The 22,220-nt window shown below is 41.1% G+C and overlaps 1 protein-coding gene across 1 annotated transcript; it reads right to left on the bottom strand.

Annotated features, from left to right (window-relative positions):
• Positions 1 to 1,646: 1,646 nt before the first annotated feature.
• Positions 1,647 to 21,532, bottom strand: LOC139369199 (wee1-like protein kinase 1-B). Its single transcript, XM_071108625.1, has 9 exons — positions 20,530 to 21,532; positions 19,268 to 19,479; positions 18,862 to 18,928; positions 18,500 to 18,672; positions 18,062 to 18,330; positions 16,829 to 17,016; positions 16,545 to 16,715; positions 3,681 to 3,826; positions 1,647 to 2,648 (listed from the first exon to the last, which is right to left on the bottom strand). Exons 1-9 carry the CDS (start codon positions 21,004 to 21,006, stop codon positions 2,510 to 2,512), a joined length of 1,842 nt encoding a protein of 613 aa, XP_070964726.1. The 5' UTR covers positions 21,007 to 21,532; the 3' UTR covers positions 1,647 to 2,509.
• Positions 21,533 to 22,220: the final 688 nt, after the last annotated feature.

Below are 22,220 nucleotides of genomic sequence, written 5' to 3'. Positions count from 1 at the left end.
AGCTATGGGCAGTTCGTATACAAGGCCATGCCTGGATATCGCCCACAGCTGTGGAATATTGGCCATATACCACACCCCCTTGGGCCTTATTGCTTAATTATAAACCAGGTGGTTCGATCCATGACTGTATAACATGGTTATGCCAAACATTTACTTTTGCAGTTCTAAATAAGTTGGCTATTATAAAAGGGTGGGTTAAATCCTGGATGCTGATTGGTTAAAACTGCATTTCAAGCCTGTGTCTATTCAACAAGCCGTGTTATGTCATGCTTAAGAACAGCCCTTAACCATGGTATATTGGCCATATACCACACCTCCGCAGACCTTATCGCTTAAATATACAATAGGCAAGACCATAGCTTACCATTTTCCTGTCCATGGTTTTATAGTACTTAAGGGGCATACACAGGTTTATGTAATATAAAGTGAGATGAATGAATAATGCATTTGATAAGAACTTATTAAAATAAAATACAGGCTATAAGTAATACCCTTTAGCAATGTTAAACAGGCTCCCTGCAGTGACAGTAAAATAAAAAGGCAATTCATCGTCACAAAACAGGTGAACCTACAGAACAATGATTGTTTTAATGCAACACAGGCAGGGTTGGCGGCTATTTATTTTTTATTTTTTTTTATTTTACCTTTATTTAACTAGGCAAGTCAGTTAAGAACAAATTCTTATTTTCAATGACGGCCTAGGAACAGTGGGTTAACTGCCTGTTCAGGGGCAGAACGACAGATTTGTACCTTGTCAGCTCGGGGGTTTGAACTTGCAACCTTCCGGTTACTAGTCCAACGCTCTAACCACTAGGCTACCTTGCCGCCCCAAGGCGATGTACCAGTTGTAATATTGGCAAATGAAAGTAAAACATTTTTTAAAACAGGTTTGATACACACTTTTCTTACATGTATTGCATGATCCATTTAGACTCAGAAGAGAAAAAAGTGAACATTTCTTCAAAAGTATATAATTATGGTACACAAAATATGATCACCTTAATAACAATGATTTAAAACTACCCCAATTGGAAAACAAAAAAACATCAACCCCCTTGAACACAGACAAACATGAATAGCAGCAGGTTGTGTGTGGCAAGTTCCCCCGTTGCCTTCAAAGTGCTCTTAATTAAAAGCGTGGTCAGATCCAGACCCTCGGATGGCTGACATCAGGCATTAAGGTGCGCACATCTGTGGTCTGCTACATTCACACACTGAGAAGGGCTTCTCTGTGCCCCTCTCCAACAAAGAGCAAGACTAGGCTTTCAAGGAAGTGCAGGGACTACAGTGGAGAGCCTTGCCAATCTACTTAGACTTGGGGCTGACACAGAATATGTACAGTAAGGAACGAGAAGTCCACCACCAGGATTATTGGTAATTTGATTGAAAGGGCCAAGTCTTCATACAGAACTGACTGTTTGACAAGTCAGTACTGATTGAGTACAACAAAGTCTCAGAGTTGGGCAAGAAAGGCCCACCCACAGCATTGAGACAGGGTAAAGTCCCCTGTGACCATTGGAAATGAGGCCCATTTGGCTGCACAGTGGTCACCAACTGGGCGAACGACTGGTCGATCTCCAAGGCATTCCTAGTAGAGCGCCAAACATTTCTGTAAAAAAAAAAAACGATAAAGCCCTGCGTTCCTATTTTTCTTTATTTGTTTTGCGCTGTTGGCAGTAGGTGCACTTGATTCAGCAGCCATAGAGCCGGGAAGGCGACGTGTTTCCATGTGTGAAAGGTAGAACTCCGCCTACCCGGCAGGCCCAGAGAACAAATCAACAGCACCTATAGGCCTACCGCTGGCCAAGCAGATAGCTCAGATCATTGTCTGCTGTTTCATCGAACCATACTGTAAAAATAAACCTTGAACGCACACCAAAGTTGATACTGTGAGATTCCGGAAGTTTTAAAACCATGACTAGAGAGAACGAATACATCAAAGAGCTGTTGTTTTTATGTTTAAGTTGTTATTCAGCACCGTCAACACTTCGTGCATTTTATGGCTTATAAAAATTCTCCCTACTTCCATTCATGCTGCAATGAACGAGTGCAGCAAAGTGTTCTGATAAGCTTGCCAAATTTACAGCTTGTCTATTACCAGCATGATGATATACCACATTTAAAAATATATATAATTTCTAAATGGTCTGAGAACATTGGCAGGGCAAATCAAGCATAACCAATTTGCAGTGATAATGAATTGGGCCTATAGACTACTGCACAAACCTCATTGTTACAGAACTGTTTCAATTGGTTAATGTTGCATAGGCTTAATACGTTTTTAAGTTAAAAAATAAATTAAATTAAATTAAAAATAATAATACATCTGCATGGAAAATCGCAGCTTGCATTTTGACCCAGAAAAGGTTGGTGACCACTGCCTTAAGTAGAATCCTTGCCACTTTCTTCGAACAGAATACGTAGTCGGAAACTCAAGATTTTTGTTTTCAGTCCATGATCCAGCACCATTATTGCTCCCCACTCAGGGGGATCTGTGTTTGAGTCAGTCTCAGTAAATGTTCAGGCTCATTGAGCGGTTCATTTTCTTGCCGACGAGTCTGGAGGTTTTGGGGTTGGACTGGACAGTGGAGTGGGTCAGAACTTTCTCCTCAGCTGCAGTTTTGTCAATCTGGGCCTTCTTCAGCTCCCTGGGGAAAGCAATGTAGAACAGTTAGACAAACCCTGAATTAGGGATGCACATTTTTGTCAATTCTGCTGCAGACTAACCGACGCTTATTAACCGGTAAAAACATTTTCCAAACAGTAAAATTAGGTGACAAACAGAAAATACTATGCATGCATACAAGGAACTGACATGTTTCATTAAGAGTTTAATGGAAACATGCAACAATAGCAAGCCCATCGTCTTACATTCAAAAGGCTATATAGCCTATTATTGAACATGCAACTCCTGTAATGAAGCAGCTAATAAAACTTCATTTTCAAACATTTGCCAAAATGCAATTAGCGGGAAAACACTGTTTTAAACAATTCCCCTAATGTGAGTTGTGTTAGAAACTTAGGAGGGGGAATCCAATAGCAACAACTAGGATGGGTTGCTAATATGACTAGGATTGTGCCTTTGGCTTCTGGACAACGGAAAAAAAAGTTGATATGAAAACCAATAGAACAGGAGAGAAATGCTGCTTAATGGCAGGGGGAAGTCTTTATAAAATAATTCCCTCCACGTTGCTATGGTTGGATTTTGGCTAGGCTACTACGAAGCAAGGTAAGACGCGCCTCATTATTTGAAGTAAAGTAAACCGTTCAGGTTTAAAACAATTATACTGCCTCAAGCTCTTATCGGTGGTGGGTGACACGCTGATAGCCGGCCTACCACTGACTATAGCCTATACACTCGAATGGAAAGCGCACTTTAATTATGAGTCGCGATTAAGAAATAAATATTAGCTATTTTTAAATATCGTGGCAATAAAAAAAAACTGTTTAAAACGCGATTGCATTTAGAATTATGTTGCAAACTGACTGGCCTTACAAAAGCACGCTTTCTCACGCGGTCTGACAGGTTGTAGGCTATTCCGCACCTCAAACTTGCCGATGTAAAAGCAAGAGCAAAAAACGAGCTAACCACTGCCTTTAGTGTGTTGACAAAACAGCAACCTTCCAGGAAAAACATTTTGCTACAGTCGATCGTTGTTTCAGTGCCATTCTGTACTTACTTCTGAAGCTGGGCGTTCTTAGACTTCTCTGCGTCGAGTTCCACACGGAGCAGGTCGGCACTCATTCTAGCTGCCGTCAACAGTACCGGGTGCTTGATGAGGTCAAAGGTGGACGGCCGCCTGGCGGGGTCAGGGTGGATCATCAGCTGCAAGGTGAAGGAGAAAAAAAATATGAGTACTAGCTAGCAATAATGAATAGGCTAACACAATCCAATGGATGTTTGAGAGCACAGTTCAAATAAATAAAAATTGTTATCCCATGCACCGAATACAACAGGTGTAGACTTGAATGTGAATGCTTACTTCAAATGAACTATATCCCTTTCAATATCACACAGCTTCATCAGTTTGTCTTACACAAGGACAGTGAGCACCACTGAAGGGCAGTGGTACAGAAGTGTATAGGTAGAGAACGAATGATGTGGATTTTTTGGGGCTGATACCAATAGCAATTTCCGGGGGTCAAGGAGGCCGATATTTTATATCATTACATTTGAAGATTTTAATGACAACATTTCCCATGTATACAAGAAACATGGCTTTTCTCTGCGACTTTACTATTACACTTAGCTATCAGTTGAAAGTCATTATTCATGTTATTTATTACCTCTAAATATTAGTCTAGTATACAAATTAAGACATTTCAGATTGGAGGGTAATTAAATAAAATAGAGGATTCCGATTGACGCACTAAACCATTCAAGTCCAATGGTTTTTTCCCCCCTCCACCTTTCCGAGCAAATCGCATAACGTCACCAACGCTGCTGCGGTCATTCTCTGTGGCAATATGTTGTTCAAAGTGGCTAAGGAGGACGCATTAAAATGAGAGAAATCATATACTACTGGAAAAATATGCTACTGAAAATATTAGGGTATAAGGCTATGCATCCAGTGGGATGAATCATGAAAGGAGCTGGTCTACATTTCATTCAGTTGCACCCCAATTAACAAGAGAGGAAACACAAAACTGACACCTGTTGTCATTTCTCGCACATACGCTGAGTCTGCAACAATACCTTTGTTTCTATCGGATTAAAAGAGATCAGACGCTAGGCTTGTTTTAGGAAACTTTCTGAATGGACATAGAGAATTAGTGAACTCATACACGCACACCCACCCACCAGAAAGGACCCATCAATCAAAGCCGCCTGCAGCGCATCCCACTTAGACACACAAGCATATCACATTTGTCCTTTCCCAAAATTGTATTAACCTTGCCTTAACTTCAAATTAGGGATGGGTGGTATACTGTATTTTACTGTAACTTGCATGGCCCAGTTTGAGATTTTACTTTACCTTCTATAACAGTATTTCATTGTTTGGTTTGTTAAATGTGAAAGACAACTCCGGCAGGTATAACGCCCGTTGTTATAGTTTAATTGGTTTGCTACGAGTCATCTCCTTCTCCTGCATGCCATTAACCACACCAAGCCCTGCCGTCACTCAAGGAGAGAGCTTTTCGACCATGGAGTCACAAGCACTCCTCATGCCTTTTGCACACCCTGTATATAGACTTTCTTTTCTCTACTGTGTCATTGGCTTGTTTATTGTTTACTCCATGTGTAACTCTGTGTTGTTGTCTGTGTCACACTGCTTTGCTTTATCTTGGCCAGGTCGCAGTTGCAAATGAGAACTTGTTCTCAACTAGCCTACCTGGTTAAATAAAGGTGAAATAAAACTCTTTTTTTTGTTGCCTTTCACTCTGCATGGTTAGATGGATGTAACAATGTTAGTGACATGCTGCTTTCCACAAGCATTCTATAAATTACCAGTTAGTGTATCTGCTAGTTTGTTTTTTCTTAACAAGGTGCTGCTAAAATAATTTGTTAACTGCTGATGCTAATTGTTATTTAGCTTGCTAAGTGTTTTTGCTTGGTCATTATGGGGTAGTGTGTAGATTGATGAGGGAAAAATAAAATTTTAATCCATTTTAGAACACTTTTATAAGCCATAAAACACACATTCCCCCTACAACCAGCTTTGCAGCTGCAATGAATTAGTGTGCTATAAGCTTGCGTTGTTATTATTATAGTGTATTTTTTAATACCAAGGAATATTTCACTTTCTCTGGTTATAGGAGTAACAACATTGGTGCGTGAGGTGAGTGAGGCAGAAATAATGCATTGCGACTTGAGCGTCGCCATCAGCTGGAAGACTGCCCCCGTTAGTGGCGGGAGGTAGAGCGGAGGGATGGTGAGTCAGGTGAGAGAGCCTCACCGCTGCTCCCTCCATCAGATGCAGGCCATCAATACACACACACACACAGTGCATTTTGGAAAGTATTCAGACCCCTTAACTTCTCCCACATTTTGTTACGTTAAACAGCCTTATTCTCAAATGGATTAAATCAAATCAAATATATTTAAAAAAAACATATATATATATATATTCAGACCCTATGAGACTCGAAATTGAGCTCGGATGCATCCTGTTTCCATTGAACATCCTTGAAATGTTTCCCAATTGAATTTACCAATCAGGTTGTATTGGACATGATTTGGAAATGCACACACACACCTCACTATATAAAAGGTCCCACAGTTGACAGTGCATGTCAGAACCAAGCCATGAAGTCGAAGTAATTGTCCGTAGAGCTCCGAGACAGTATTGTGTGGAGGCACAGATCTGGGAAAGGGTACCAAAAAATGTCTTCATCAGTTTGTCTTACACAAGGACAGTGAGCACCACTGAAGGGCAGTGGTACAGAAGTGTATAGGTAGAGAACGAATGATGTGGATTTTTTGGGGCTGATACCAATAGCAATTTCCGGGGGTCAAGGAGGCCGATATTTTATATCATTACATTTGAAGATTTTAATGACAACATTTCCCATGTATACAAGAAACATGGCTTTTCTCTGCGACTTTACTATTACACTTAGCTATCAGTTGAAAGTCATTATTCATGTTATTTATTACCTCTAAATATTAGTCTAGTATACAAATTAAGACATTTCAGATTGGAGGGTAATTAAATAAAATAGAGGATTCCGATTGACGCACTAAACCATTCAAGTCCAATGGTTTTTTCCCCCCTCCACCTTTCCGAGCAAATCGCATAACGTCACCAACGCTGCTGCGGTCATTCTCTGTGGCAATATGTTGTTCAAAGTGGCTAAGGAGGACGCATTAAAATGAGAGAAATCATATACTACTGGAAAAATATGCTACTGAAAATATTAGGGTATAAGGCTATGCATCCAGTGGGATGAATCATGAAAGGAGCTGGTCTACATTTCATTCAGTTGCACCCCAATTAACAAGAGAGGAAACACAAAACTGACACCTGTTGTCATTTCTCGCACATACGCTGAGTCTGCAACAATACCTTTGTTTCTATCGGATTAAAAGAGATCAGACGCTAGGCTTGTTTTAGGAAACTTTCTGAATGGACATAGAGAATTAGTGAACTCATACACGCACACCCACCCACCAGAAAGGTCTGGAGCTTTGAAGGTCCAAGAACACAGCGCCCTCCATCATTCTTAAATGGAAGAAGTTTGGATCCACCAAGACTCTTCCTAGAGCTGGCCAAGCTGAGCAATCAGGAGAGAAGGGCCTTGGTCAGGGAGGTGACCACAAACGTGATGGTCACTCTGACAGAGCTCCAGAGTTCCTCTGTGGAAAACCTTCCAGAATGACAACCATTTATGCAGCACTCCACCAAACAGGCCTTTATGGTAGAATGGACAGGTGGAAATTAGGCACATACAGCCCGCTTGGCATTTTCCGAAAAGCACCTAAAGGACTCTCAGACCATGAGAAACAGGATTCTCTGGTCTGATGAAACCAATATTACGGACTACAGTGAAGCGTGGTGGCGGCAGCATCATGCTGTGGGGATGTTTTCCAGCTGCAGGGACTGGGAGACTAGTCAGGATCGAGGGAAAGATGAACGGTCCAAAGTACAGAGATTTCATTGATATAAACCGTCTCCAGAGCACTCAGGACCTCAGACTGGGGTGAAGGATCACCTTCCAACAGGACAACAATCAGAAGATCTGCAGAGAAGAATGGGAGAAACTCCCCAAATAGAGGTGTGCCAAGCTTGTAGAGTCATATCCAAGAGACTTGAGGCTGTAATTGCTGCCAAAGGTTCTTCAACAAAGCACTGAGTAAAGGGACTTAATACTTTTTGCTTTGTCATTATTGGGTATTGTGTGTAGATAAATGAGGGGGATTTTTTTTCCCCCCCCATTTTCAAATAAGGCTGTAACGTAAAAAGTCAAGGGGTCTGAATACTTTCCAAATGCACTGTTTACATACACTACCGTTCGAAAGTTTGGGGTCACTTAGAAATGTCCTTGTTTTTGAAAGAAAATAAGTGTCCATTAAAATAACCTCAAATTGATTCAAAATAAGTGTAGACATTATTAATGTTGTAAATGACTATTGTAGCTGGAAACTGTAGATTTTTTTTATGGAATATCTACATAGGCGTACAGAGGCCCATTATCTGGTACCATCACTCCTGTGTTCCAATGGCACATTGTGTTAGCTAATCCACGTTTATCATTTTAAAAAGGCTAATTGATCATTAGAAAACCCTTTTGCAATCATGTTAGCACAGCTGAAAACTGTTGTGCTAATTAAAGAAGCAATAAAACTGGCCTTCTTTAGACTAGTTGAGTATCTGGAGCATCAGCGTTTGTGGGTTCGATTACAGGCTCAAAATGGCCAGAAACAAATAACTTTCTTCTGAAACTCGTCAGTCTATTCTTGTTCTGAAAAATGAAGGCTATTCCATGCGAGAAATTGCCAAGAAACTGAAGATCTGTTACAACGCTGTGTACTACTCCTGTCACAGAACAGCGCAAACTGGCTCTAACCAGAATAGAAGGGGTGGGAGGCCCCGGTGCACAACTGAGCAAGAAGAAAAGTATATTAGAGTGTCTAGTTTGAGAAACAGATGCCTCACAAGTCCTCAACTGGCAGCTTCATTAAATAGTACCCGCAGAACACCAGTCTCAACGTCAACAGTGAAGAGGTGACTCCGGGATGCTGGCCTTCTAGGCAGAGTTGCAAAGAAAAAGCCAAATCTCAGATTGGCCAATAAAAAAAGATTAAGATGGACCAAAGAACTGGACAGAGGAACTCTTTTACTTGATCACTAGTATTTTCTAGTCAAATTTACTCCACAGACTTCCCCTTTACCTCCTGAGAAACCAGTAAACATTCCCCCGTTTCAAGTTAATTTGCCACGTCCTCTGCATCCATTTTGCTGTCACGTGTTCAGAGTTTGTTACAACCAATTATTGATGTGATTATGATATGCTATAGCTCAGGCCCAATTGGTCATGTGCATGCGATGCATACATGTTTCATGTAAAGACAGCAAGGGTTGAGGGAATATTTTTCTTAAACAAAATTAGGGGATATCGCTAACATAACATTTCAGTCAGAAAAAGGCTGAAATTATGTTGCAGCTTCAGCAACACGGATGGCACATTAAACGCAGTTCAAGTTCTGTGGTGGTCGCTGCAGCAGGGAGGAGAGAGACAATGAGTGCTTGTCACACAGTCACTTGGTGTAAAATATATATATTTTTTTACAGTGCATTAAGGCTGAGCCCAGCACAATCAGATCAATTGCTGTCAGATGCCCTTATCATTTGTGTGTCTCAGTGCTTGATTTGATTAACATATAGGATGTGTACAGTTGAAGTCGGAAGTTTAAATACACCTTAGCCAAATACATTTAAACTCAGTTTCACAATTCCTGACATTTAATCGCAGTAAAAATTCCCTGTCAAAGGTCAGTTAGGATCACCACTTTATTATAAGAATGTGAAATGTCAGAATAATAGTAGAGAGAATGATTTATTCCAGCTTTTATTTCTTTCATCACATTCCCAGTGGGTCAGAAGTTTACATACACTCAGTTAGGAATTGGTTGCATTGCCTTTAAAATTGGGTCAAACATTTTTCCACAAGCTCTTCACAATAAGTTGGGTGAATTTTGCACCATTCCTCCTGACAGAGCTGGTGTAAGTGAGTCCGGTTTGTAGGCCTCCTTGCTCGCACACGGTTTTTAAGCCCACACATTTTCTATAGGATTGAGGTCAGGGCTTTGTGATGGCCACTCCAATACCTTGACTTTGTTGTCCTTAAGCCATTTTGCCACAATTTTGGAAGTATGCTTGGGGTCATTGTCCATTTGGAAGACTCATTTGCGACGAAGCTTCAACTTCCTGACTGAGATGTTGCTTCAATATATCCACAATTTTCAATTCCTCGTGAAGCCATCTATTTTGTGAAGTGCATCTGTGCCTCCTGCAGCAAAGCACCCCTACAACATGATGCTGCCACCCACGTGCTTCACAGTTGGGATGGTGTTCTTCGGCTTGCAAGCCTCCCCTTTTTCCTCCAAACATAACGATGGTCATTATGCCCAAACAGTTCTATTTTTGTTTCATCAGACCAGTAGACATTTCTCAAAAAAGTACAATCTTTGTCCGTATGTGCAGTTGCAAACCGTAGTCTGGCTTTTTTAATGGCGGTTTTGGAGCAGTGGCTTCTTCCTTACTGAGCGACATTTCATGTTATGTCGATATAGGACTCGTTTTACTGTGGATATAGATACTTTTGTACCTGTTTCCTCCAGCATCTTTACAAGGTCCTTTGCTGTTGTTCTGGGATTGATGTGCACTTTTTGCACCAAAGTACATTCATCTCTAGGAGACAGAAAGCATCTCCTCTCTGAGCGGTATGACGGCTGCATGGTCCCATGGTGTTTATACTTGCATACTATTGTTTGTACAGATGAACGTGGTACCTTCAGGCGTTTGGAAATTGCTCCCAAGGATGAACCAGACTTGTGGAGGTCTACAATTTTATTTCTGAGGTCTTGGCTGATTTCTTTTGATTTTTCCATACATCCACAGGTACATCTCCAATTGACTCAAATGATGTCAATTAGCCTATCAGAAGCTTCTAAAGCCATGACATTTTCTGGAATTTTCCAAGCTGTTTAAAGGCACAGTCAACTTAGTGTACATAAACTTCTGACCCACTGGAATTGTGTTACAGTAAATAAGTGAAATAATCTGTCAAACAATTGTTGGAAAAAGTACTTGTGTCATGCACAAAGTAGATGTCCTAACCGACTTGCCAAAACTATAGTTTGTTAACAAGAAATTTGTGGAGTGGTTGAAAAACGAGTTAATGACTCCAACCTAAGGGTATGTAAACTTCTGACTTCAACTGTATATATGAATTAAAAATATAAAAAATGTCAACCGATCGATATAAGAGACGACTCTTGGTCGACCAAGATTTTTTTTGTCGGGGATAGCCCTAATGGAAATGATAATAAAAGTGCAGGAAATGCAGGAAATTCATGTAAATGCATAAAATGACTTTTGTTTGGAATTTGATTGAATAGTACAAATTAGGGGTGACAAACATTTCATGGAGGGCCTAGTGTCTGCAGGTTTTACTTTTTTCCCTTCAATTAAGACCTAGACACCCAGGTGAGGAGTTATTTTATGAATTAAAGGTCACTAATTACTAATCAAGTACAAGTGAGGAGCGAAAACAGGCAGACACTTGGCCCTCCGTGGAATGAGATTTACACGTGGTATAAATAGAGAAAGCCCCGTTGAAATCACTTAAAATTGGGTCTCCTGAGTAGCGAGTAGCGGGCTGAGTAGCGGGCTAAGGCACTGCATTAGCGTTGCGGTGTCACTACGGCCTGGGGTTCAATCTCCGGGAGTCCCATAGAGCGGCGCACAATTGGCCAGCATTGGCAAGGGGGGCCTTTACTTGGCTCATCGCGCTCTAGTGACTCCCTGTGGCGGGCCAGGCACCTGCAGGCAAAATTCGGTAATCAGTTGAACAGCGTTTCCGCCGACACATTGGTGCAGCTGGCTTCCAGGTTAAGCGATCGGGTGTTAAGGAGCGCAGCTTGGCGGGTCATATTTCGGAGGACGCATGTCTTGACCTTCTCTCCCGAGCCCTTGGGGAGTTGCAGCAATGAGACATAATTAGGGATGCACCGATATGACATTTCTGGCTGATACCGATATCCAATATTTTTCTTGCCAAAAAAACCCTGATGCCGATATTTTTTTAGCAGCCGTAAGCATTCTAGTACAGTTAAATTCTAGTACAGTTAAACACACACTGACCAAAAATTATTTTGTTGGCATTTACGCATGTCCCCATTAACAGTAAAACATAATCAAAACCTATTTCTTTCATTATACTTGCTGTGCTGTTTCGTTGTTCAGTCGTTTCATTCTCAACCAGGATTTCAGCTCTGTCTGTCCGTGGCCTCTTCCTCTGTGCACACTGTCACTAGGGCTGGGCGATATGTGTAAATTTTGTGTGTGTTTTTAATTAAATAAAAAAGAATGGTATTTTTAGTTTTTGAATAATTACAGGTCTACATTTGCTTTATGAGTAGTGAGTGATCCTAGGGTGGCAACACATACAGTAAGTGATTTCAATTAGTCTTTCTCCATTCTGATTGTTTTATACTGTTCAATTCAACCAAAACAAATTTCAGCACTTATCATTTCTGCCTTTCCTGCACTTAATTGCAGTGGTGAAAAAAAGTACCCAATTGTCATACTTGAGTAAAAGATACGTTAATAGAAAATGACTCAGGTAAAAGTGAAAGTCACCCAGGGGCACACCAACACTCTGACATAATATACAAACAAAGCATTTGCGTTTAGTGAGTCCTCCAGATCAGAGGCAATAGATGACCAGGGATCTTCGCTTGACAAGTGCGTGAATTGGACCATTTTCATATAACGAGTCCTTTTAGGTGTCAGGGAAAATGGAGTAAAAAGTACAATATTTTCTTTAGGAATGTAGTGAAGTAAAAGTTGTCAAAAATAAAAAATAGTAAAGATACCAAAAAACACAACAAGTAAAAATACTTTAAAGTACTACACACCACTGGTCATTTGAGAATGTCCACACTGCCACGTAGGGCTGCACGATATGGGGAAATAACCTAGGACTTCCTTTTAACCAAATGTTGCAATTGGACTTGCGAATTAAAGCAACTGTTGGAATCATGGAAATAAAATGACTATTCTAATTCTATGGTTAGAATATAATAGTGGGCACTTTGAACACAGTGTTGTTTGAGATGACAACTAGTTAAAATGGTGTCATTATAGAACGCTAGTAGATTTATATTAAGAAGCAAAGTGAAAACAGCATTGTCGTCGTCAACATTGTTACATGTGCTGCATTGACCAATCAGACTGAACGCAAGTGCCTCATGGTTGAGGAACATCAAATGCGCTCCTTGAGTGACAGGGGGCGTGGCTAGGTCTGTGTGGAAAGTGGCACGGCGAGAAAGAGCGGAGAGAGATGACTCAAGTAGTGAAGTAAACTATAAAAATGTATATTACACATGGCGTATCACATTTAACAAACCAAACATTCAAATACCAGTATAGAAGGTAAAGTAAAAACCCAAACCGGTCCCTTCATCAATACTGGTATATCATAATATACGGTATCCCGCCCAGCCCTAAATGTCACTGTGTCCATTTCCATCTTGCCCAGCTGTGTAACATTTCACGTCAACTCGGTTTCTTGTCTACATTGAAGTAGCGGTCCTTGTACTTAGAGTTGAGCATGGTGGCGACACAGAGGCTCAGAATGCAACCGAATCGCTTGTTCACAGCCTCTAGTACAGTACTTTTGCAAGTTAACCCCACGGTCTGTCAGCAGTTTTGTTGAGCAGGCATTTCAATTCCATGACAGAGGGGTGTGATCACGTCTGCTGCAGACGCAGTTGATGAGCTTATTTCTCGATTCAGTTGTTCGAATAGAGCTAGGTGTGTGTTCACGGTTTCAATGAGAGTCCACTGGTTTGTACTGATTGTTGCAGGTAACTCATAGTCGGCTGCGTACAAGCCAATTACTCGTTTTTGTTCCAGAAGGCTCTCCATCATGTAACAAGTACTATTCCAACTGGTGAAAATGTCTTGCCTTTTCGTTTTCACTCGAAGCCGCTCCTGTATTGCTTGCAGGCTATGCTAGCAGGTGAATGTTTAAAAAAAATGACCCACTATCTTCCTACCGGTTGCCGTAGTTCACAGCCAAACGCAGCCAGTTGCAGTGTGTGTGCTATGCACGGCAAACTGGCATCTCCGCATTCTTCCAAAGCCTTTGTCATGTTAAGTGCATTATCACGTAGCACAGCGTGTACTTTGTTCTTGAGGATTTTCCTAGTTTCAAACATGCTCTCAAATGCCATTGAAATGGCAGCAGCGGTATGAGAACTAGCACATTCTTGAGCGTGCAATAACGGCTTTGTCAGTCGACGCTAATAGCAGTGACGCCCATAGCAAGTAGGTCATGGATGTGCGTTTCAACAATACTGTGTAACTCCAGAAGGGGAACATCTGAAAAAGTGTCTACTTGGTAGAGTGTACTGGTGCTCGACCAGTCGGCAAAAGCCAACATCATCCACGACAGAGAACAGTTGCAATGAAATCCATTATCTTGCCGTTAACGGATTTCGTCTTTGAGTTGTCTCGCGGAGAAATGTTCTTACTCTTTCAAATGACTGCTCGACTTGAACTTGTTGGAAGTGTGCGCTTAGTTTTTTTCTGCTTTTGTTTGAAGTCGCTGAACGTCTGGGGGTGATGCACTTTCAAATGACTAATTAGGTTTGTGGTATGGGTGGCAATGTTGACATAACATTTTCACTTGAGTGAGTTATCTGTGGCACTACTTACTGATAAGGGTGAACTTCGGCCTAACCTTTTTTCTTCACTGTTCCCTTTTTGCGCAAACCACGCATCTCCGCTGGCAAATCTCTTCAACGAGTAGCTTATACGGTGCTTCCGGAAAGTATTCAGACCCCTTGACTTTTCCACGTTGTTACGTTACAGACTTATTCTAAAATGGATTACATAAAAAACTGGTTTGTCCTTTAGGTGCCTTTTGGCAAACTCCAAGCAGGCTGTCATGTGCCTTTTACTGAGGAGTGACTTCCGTCTGGCCACTACCACAAAGGCCTGATTTGTGGAGTGCTGCAGAGATGGTTGTCCTTCTGGAAGGTTCTCCCATCTCCACAGAGGATCTCTAGAGCTCTGTCAGATTGACCATCGGGTTCTTGGTCACCTCCCTGAACAAGGCCCTTCACCGATTGCTCAGTTTGGCCCGGCCAGCTCTAGGAAAAGTCTTGGTGGTTCCAAACTTCTTCCATTTAAGAATGATGGAGGCCAATGTGTTCTTGGGGACCTTCAATGCTGACATTTTTCAGTACCATTCCCCAGATGTGTGACTCTAAAAACCTGTTTTTGCTTTGTCATTAAAGGGTGTTGTGTATAGATTGATGAGAAAAATGTATTTAATACATTATCAAATAAAGCTGTAACGTAACAAAATATGGAAAAACTCAAGGGGTCTGAATACTTTCCTAATGAATATAGACAAACAGCAATATAGTTTGAAACTTATTTATGATGTGATCACATTGGCCAAATTGATACGGTGCTGCATTGCAAACGTAAAAAAAATGGACCTGTTAGTGGCAGTGTATCAGATCATTTATATTGGTCAACAACTTATTTTCACATGTGAAAAGACGGGCAAAAAAAATAAAAACCTGTTCCCGAATAAATAATTGAAGTATTGTGGCAGGACGATACTTCACAATTGGTGTGAACAGAGTTTTAAACAAGACATTCAAGTATTTATTTCGGACTAAAATAAGCCTTTCGTTTTCAAAGTTAATCAAAAAATAAACCATGAAAGTTCCTCAAACCCTTGTGATTTTGATTGGTCTTACGTTGCGCCTACCCTACATTTTCCAGGAATAGTCTTATGTTAGTGAATTTATCCAGAGTATTTTCAGATTTCGTATCAACAAATGCAGCAGTAAATGTAAAATGCACATATAATCAACAGTATAATGTTTGGACTCGGTCTCGTGTCAGGTGAACTGTTGTGTCCTCACCTTTGGTCTAATAATGTTCCCATAATCCACAAACTGTTCTTTCAATTGCTACCATGGTTATGCATATGCATTTCATATTTCTTCTGTAAGAAACAATTCAATTTAGCCCTATCCATATAGGCCCATTCCCACAAGTGTAAAGGATTAATGAATACATTTTTAAAAGAAACAATAGATTTAACTTTGGTAAAAACAATCTAACTACATAACATAATGGTAAAGCTCTCGATAAACTGGGTAAATCAAGATGGCATAGGCCTACTCACAATACAGGTGAACGCATATTCAACAAGTGTGTGAGCATGCTTTGAGGTATTGAGCTTGTTTTGGCGTATTTCAGTGGAGTCTGTAGTGCTACAGATGACAAGCGATCCGTTGTCCTTCCATTTTGGGACTTGCATTAGCCTACTGATCAACAACATTTGTATAGAAGCAGCCTAATCTCTTCTTTCATAAAAAGGTGAACTGTCTCTAAAACTGGAGCAGACCGGTCACTCAAGGCACTCCTCTCACATGCAACAGTTCCTCAAGAAAGAGAAAGCAATTTAAACCAGTGAACGGTTTTGGACACAATCATCTTGCTTTGAATATTAAAACAAATAAACTTTTAGGAGGGTGAACTGCCGTTAGCTTCAGCTGTAAGCTAGCAGGCAAAGTTATGCTAGCTGAATGCAACCTATTTTGCTAGCTAGCAAAGTTATGCTAGCTGAATGTAACCTATTTTGCTAGCTAGCAAGACAGTTAAGACATGTAGCCTGTATATGGACATTTTACCAAACAGTAAATCAATGATCACGTGTTATTATTCAAGTGTGCTTAAGCCAGGAGCTCCCAAACGCAAGCCAACCTATATGCAACAGTGCCCTCGCTCTAAATGGACTTCCGGCTGCGCAGAGCCGATTAGACTAGGAAAGGCTAATATAGTTCTTACCTTGAGTAGACTCAGGAATTGCTGAGAGAGAACTTGTGGGATGGGTGGAAGTTTTCCCTGACGGATCTGGTGCCACTTGTCCCCATTGCTGGGCATAGGCTCCGCCCCAGAGGCACTGATCACAGTCAGCGCCAGGGAAAAGACGTCTGCCTTTGTCAAGTTACTGTAGTCCTGGGAGAAAAGATTGACGTGATTAGGAAAGCTGTAGAGAACCATTTTAATGATCAAATACTACACTTTAGCCAGGGAGAATCTGTTAAGTTTCTCTTGGAGAGAACACTCACCTCTTGAAGGACTTCGTTTGCCAGGAACCTGCTGTCACCTTCCTCAACTTGAGGATTGTGTAACCTAGTCACGTGGCCAAGGTCACCTATTTTGTACACGACACTGGTGGCCAGTCCATCCTTTTCGTCCTCCTCGTCACACGCGTCTACTACACTACCAACCGTCTTGCGTGAGATAAAAATATTGCCTGAAAGAGACAATACGCAAATTAGTTTTCTAACCAGGTTTCCATCCAACTTTTTTATGCGGGTAAAGTACATGGACACATTTTTTTTTTTTAAATGACAAGGCCTGATGAAAACAGAACATGTCCCGGTAAACTTCCAAATGTCGACAAAATAAAATACGCTAGAGAAGGTGGGATCTTGTCGGTAAAATGAATTATGCGAAGTAAACTTGGAGTCACACAATCACGTGTGGTTCTGCTACTATGACTCGTTGGGAAAAGCATGCAGTTTATTAGGCTACAGATTAAATAAAGGATGATGATCGTCACCGGGTGGTGAAAGTGCAAGGTGATGATCTTGATGGTCCTTTCCAATAAATATTAATGGTCTTATTCCGGTGACAATCAGACGCTTGGCTGCCGTTTGACAAACAAAAATAATCTCACTCTTTTGTCCCATCATAATAATAATCTCATGTAGTAAACTATGCGTGCTCTCTAGCCAACAGCGTGCAGATAGCACTGTTGGCTAGAAACGCACGTACCAATACCAGAGTGGTCTCACTCGCTTTATAACGCAAAAAAAACAAACAGATTGTGACAAAACCATCAGTAGAATTGAAAATGTGATAAACCCATTTAACTTGTATTTTTTGTGTGTGTACATGGTAATTTAATGCCAAAAAAGTATTTATGTGCACTACATCCTCACGCACAGCCTTTTATCTGCAACAAGTCAAATTTGATGGAAACACATGTCTGGTGGGAAAACAAGTATATTGTTTTTATGCAGATTTTTGAATAATCGCATGAAAATCTGTTGCCAATTGGACAGAAACTAGCCAATGACTAAGACATAAACACGTCAAACAAATTGCATTAAGCATTGAATTAGGGATGTGTTTCACAAGATTTCCTGCTGTAAAAAAACTTGAAAACAATTTGACACGAGCAAGAGCAGTGTGCTGGTTTCTCTTATTTGCTGTTAAAAAGTTAAACAATTTGTTGTACTTCCAATTCACCTCCTGATACAAAAGGTTCATGCTTTCCCCTCAGTGGTACTTACTAGGCTTGATGTCCATGTGGACCAGCGAGGACGAGTGGATGTACTTGAGGCCGCGCGTCACCTGCAGCAGAAGGCCCTTCAGCTCCAGCTCCGACAGGAAGCCGAGCCGCCGGTAGTTCTTGGCCGTGACGTCCGAGAGGGTGCCGGCGTTGCAGTACTCATTCTGGATGAGCATGCGGTCATCCTCAGCCCAGGCCGAGTAGTAGCGCACCACGTGAGGGTGCTGGCCCAGCACGGCGTGGGCATACACCTCCCGGAGGGCGTTCTGCCTATGGTGGGAGGAGGGAAGTACAGATGTGGGAAGATTGAGCATTTCTTCAAGTTTGATGTTTACCGTGCCTGTTAAGACTGTGGATATGACATCTCGCTACTGCCAGCTTTAAGTCTCGAGACGGACTTCAGCAAGTGTTCATGTGCAATAGATCAACTCCAACTTACTCATCCACAGAGCCAACCAGGGGCTTCTTTGAACACTTGATAGCGTACACGCAGCCATCCAGTCTTTTCACACACTTGAAGACTGCACCATACTCCCCACAGCCGATCTTCTCCAGCTCGTGGAACTCTGAGGCATACCTGGAATTCATGTCGCTCTCCATCAAGGTTATTCTCTGAGGATAGAGAGTGAATAGAAAATCATATGAATCCAAATAATATATAGTTACACCATGTTATCGTTATCTCACAATAGACTATTTAACTGCATACGCGCAAATGCACATTAGGTTGAGAGCTTTGCTGATGGGATAAAATAACATGACCACAATGCTGTAAAGAATTCAGGACAAGAAAATAACTACCTTTGGTGGGAAAAGGACCTCTTCCTCTGTTTCAGCATCACTCACCTCCATGTCCTCACCACAGGAGCTGAATAAGACGAGACAAAGAGCTTGTTAGCGCACATTCTACACACCAACAGCAGAGTTCATTAGTGACCATGATGGGGTCTTGGTTTCCTGCCAGACTTTTGCCGTACTAATGACTGTCAACGGATTTAACGAACCAGGCTAGAAATAACAATGGGCTACAATCTGTGTGTCCCGACATACAAACACATTCAGGTATCACGTAATAAGATAAAAACATAAGTGTTAAATTATTGTCTGTTGAAAATTGGACTAAGTTATATTGCTAGATAATCCAATACTTAGTTGGGAAAAAATTAAGTCAGTCCTACATTCTAACAATGCTTAATGAGTGACATACTCGTTACAGTGTGCCCTCTTTCTGCTGTTCCTGTGTTGAGTTGTAGACTGGATGAGGAGGGATTCGGGGGTGAAGGGGTTGATGTTGACCAAAGGGGTCTGGCTTCTCCTGCTGTCCGGACCAGGTTTTCCTGTGGATTCTACATTCCCGAAGAGGGCTACTCTCCTACTTGAGGACGCTGAGCTGGCAGTTCTGGCTTTGTTCAGCAAACTCTGCAAATGACATAATTAACATATTCAAGACATGTCGAGACACTTAGACAAGCCTTTTGATAAAGTTAAAATACCCTTAATGAATTGAAATAACATTATCACATATAAATAACTAATTGAGTAAAGTTGAAGGGAAATTGAAGTGAAAATCAAAATATGCCTTTCAATGTAAATACTGATGTCTGATTTGGAATCTGACTGACGAGATACACAGTGGGGCAAAAAAATATTCAGTCAGCCACCAATTGTGCAAGTTCTCCCACTTAAAAAGATGAGAGGCCTGTAATTTATCATTGGTACACTTCAACTATGACAGACAAAATGAGAAATTTTTTTCCAGAAAAATCACATTGTAGCCTACCTTCTGAAGTGATTTGTTTGACAAAAATCAGATGAAAACATCACAACACCCATGATACGCAAAACAGCCTGTGCAGCGAAAAACACCAGTAAATGGGATAAGATGTTTACATGCAACAGTATCCCAGCTAAGATCAGCATCTCAGGCATATTATTAGGGTTTTTCATAACTGGGACAAGATTCTTCGGGTTATTGTAAACAGAATATGATGTTCATACGCGTCAACTCAAAACAGAATATAACGGGATATGTGTGTGTATGTAAACGTGGTCAATAAGGCTGACTGACTGTTGTGTATGTAATTGTACACCACTACAAAAGTGGGTTCTTTCGAAAGCTAGTTGTTTTGTTTTCTTACTTTCTATAAAGAGAGTGGCAATTGGTGCAAAAATCATGCATTTCATGAAATGTATATTATAAAATGCATAAACTGGCAAACATTGCTACTCCAACGTTAATGCAATATAAATAGTTACATCTTCCTTACTACAAGGGTGGCACATGGTGCACAAATCATATCAGAAAAATATATTCTATATATTCTATATCAGAAAATGCATAAAATGGCTACTACTAGTTACTCCATAAATGTTAGCTACATCGCACCAAGTTGTCAAAACAATATTAGCCAATAATAGTGGGTATGCTTCTTATAGGTTGCAGGTTTTCTGCATGAAAAGTTATCTAACCTTTGGTGTGTGTGGAGTATGAAAAAGGAGTAGTTTTTTGAAGGTTTTGTGTGGCGGTGTGTCGGGGCAGTCTGGAATAGGTGAGCTCGAGCAGTCCCCGTCTTCCTGAATGCATGACCGCTCCGGTGAACTCCCGTACACCCGAGAGTTTTTCCGTGGTGACGCCGGGGAGCCTTTCATGAAAATAACGCTACTGGGGGACTGAAGGTGAGACGGATGACTGAATCCTTCTTCGCCCATCCGGCACCGTTCCACATCATCCGCAGTCCGATTCAAAGGGCTGTCGTCCTCCAGTCGTTTAATATCGACACGGTCCAGTCGCATTGGAGGGTCAATTTCTGTAAAACCCGATACGTCTCCTGTATTGTCATCAATCCGGGCGTCTTCTTCGTCGTTCGGTGCAAACGTAAACTTTTTACCTATTGGTCGGGCGTTGGGAGATACATTTCCATGACGACGATAACTGTAACGCTGCATTTTTTCATTTAAACCCTGGCTATCACTTCTTAAAAAAGTGGGTTGTTTGTATTTAGCTAACAAAACAATTGTAACCAACTCAACTGTTAGCTGATCCGCGTAAATTACTATGCAACTATAACGTTAGCTAGCTAAATTATCTACCCACCAGTATATATCACAATACGATTATTAGCGTGTGATAAAGAGTCACTGTGCACCAGAAAAGTCAAGAAACCGACGTCGGCTAGCCGCGCAGCAAAATTGACATTAGCTAGCAAGCTCCAGTAAATTAGCTACTGCAGCAAACGAGAAGTATGGCAAAAAGTAAACACACTTGCTCAGAGATCTCCTAGACTTTACATTCCGAACACTTTGTCATTAACTTGACTTGATGTATCGCACATTTTACATAACTAGCAAGCCTATGTTCATCTGATAAATTTGCCCCGAATACGTGTATTAACATTTCTACGTTCGTTAATATAAATCTAGCTAGACGCCCATGCCGTGGCCACTCCTACTAGCTAACGTTACATGCACAGATAACACAATGAGACAGATATTTCACTGGACGTATAAATGTGAAGCATCCGTTTTTCGGTTCCACTCACTACCAAATATGGTAGTGAGAGAAAGCCCACTCGGAGAAGTTGAAACAGATAATGTTTTGGCCGACATTCTCCAAATAGTTTTCTGTTACTAAAACTCCAATGTGTTATGAACAAGGGTGGAATACGTTTTGTAGACCTTAGCCTTTACAAAAGTGTTTAAAATGACGCTGTTTAGGGGGGGCAAGAGTTATTGCACATGCGCACTTCCCAGAGTAGGCGTTCCCTAACGGAAATATGCAGTTATATACTTGCACGCGCCAATAGGGTATCGCTAGCGCGTGCTTGTCTCTTCCCACCTCTTTGCTTGTTCTGACTCATTTGACTCATTTGTTTCCATTGGAAACGAAAAGCTGTGATCTCTTGGTTTAGTTATAAAAATCTTCGTTACGAGTTAACCAAGTTATTTTAGCTACGGCAGAAAATGGCTGCGCGGCAAAGCAACTCCTTGTCCAGAAACAGTAACCCCCAAAAAAGAATCGGCTATTTTAAAATATTACAAACTAGAAAAAATGTATTTTCTAGCTAGCTATGTTTACAAAAATGGTTTTAATGTTCCTCCTATCACGCGCATCGTGCAGTACTTCCCCGCGACCGTTGAGATGACCTACTCAGCAGCCAATA

The sequence above is a fragment of the Oncorhynchus clarkii genome, chromosome 2, assembly GCF_045791955.1.
Source record: "Oncorhynchus clarkii lewisi isolate Uvic-CL-2024 chromosome 2, UVic_Ocla_1.0, whole genome shotgun sequence".
Taxonomy (NCBI): domain Eukaryota; kingdom Metazoa; phylum Chordata; class Actinopteri; order Salmoniformes; family Salmonidae; genus Oncorhynchus; species Oncorhynchus clarkii.
The sequence above is the reverse complement of the archived record's forward strand: the minus strand, read 5'-3'. Positions and strand labels throughout refer to the sequence as shown.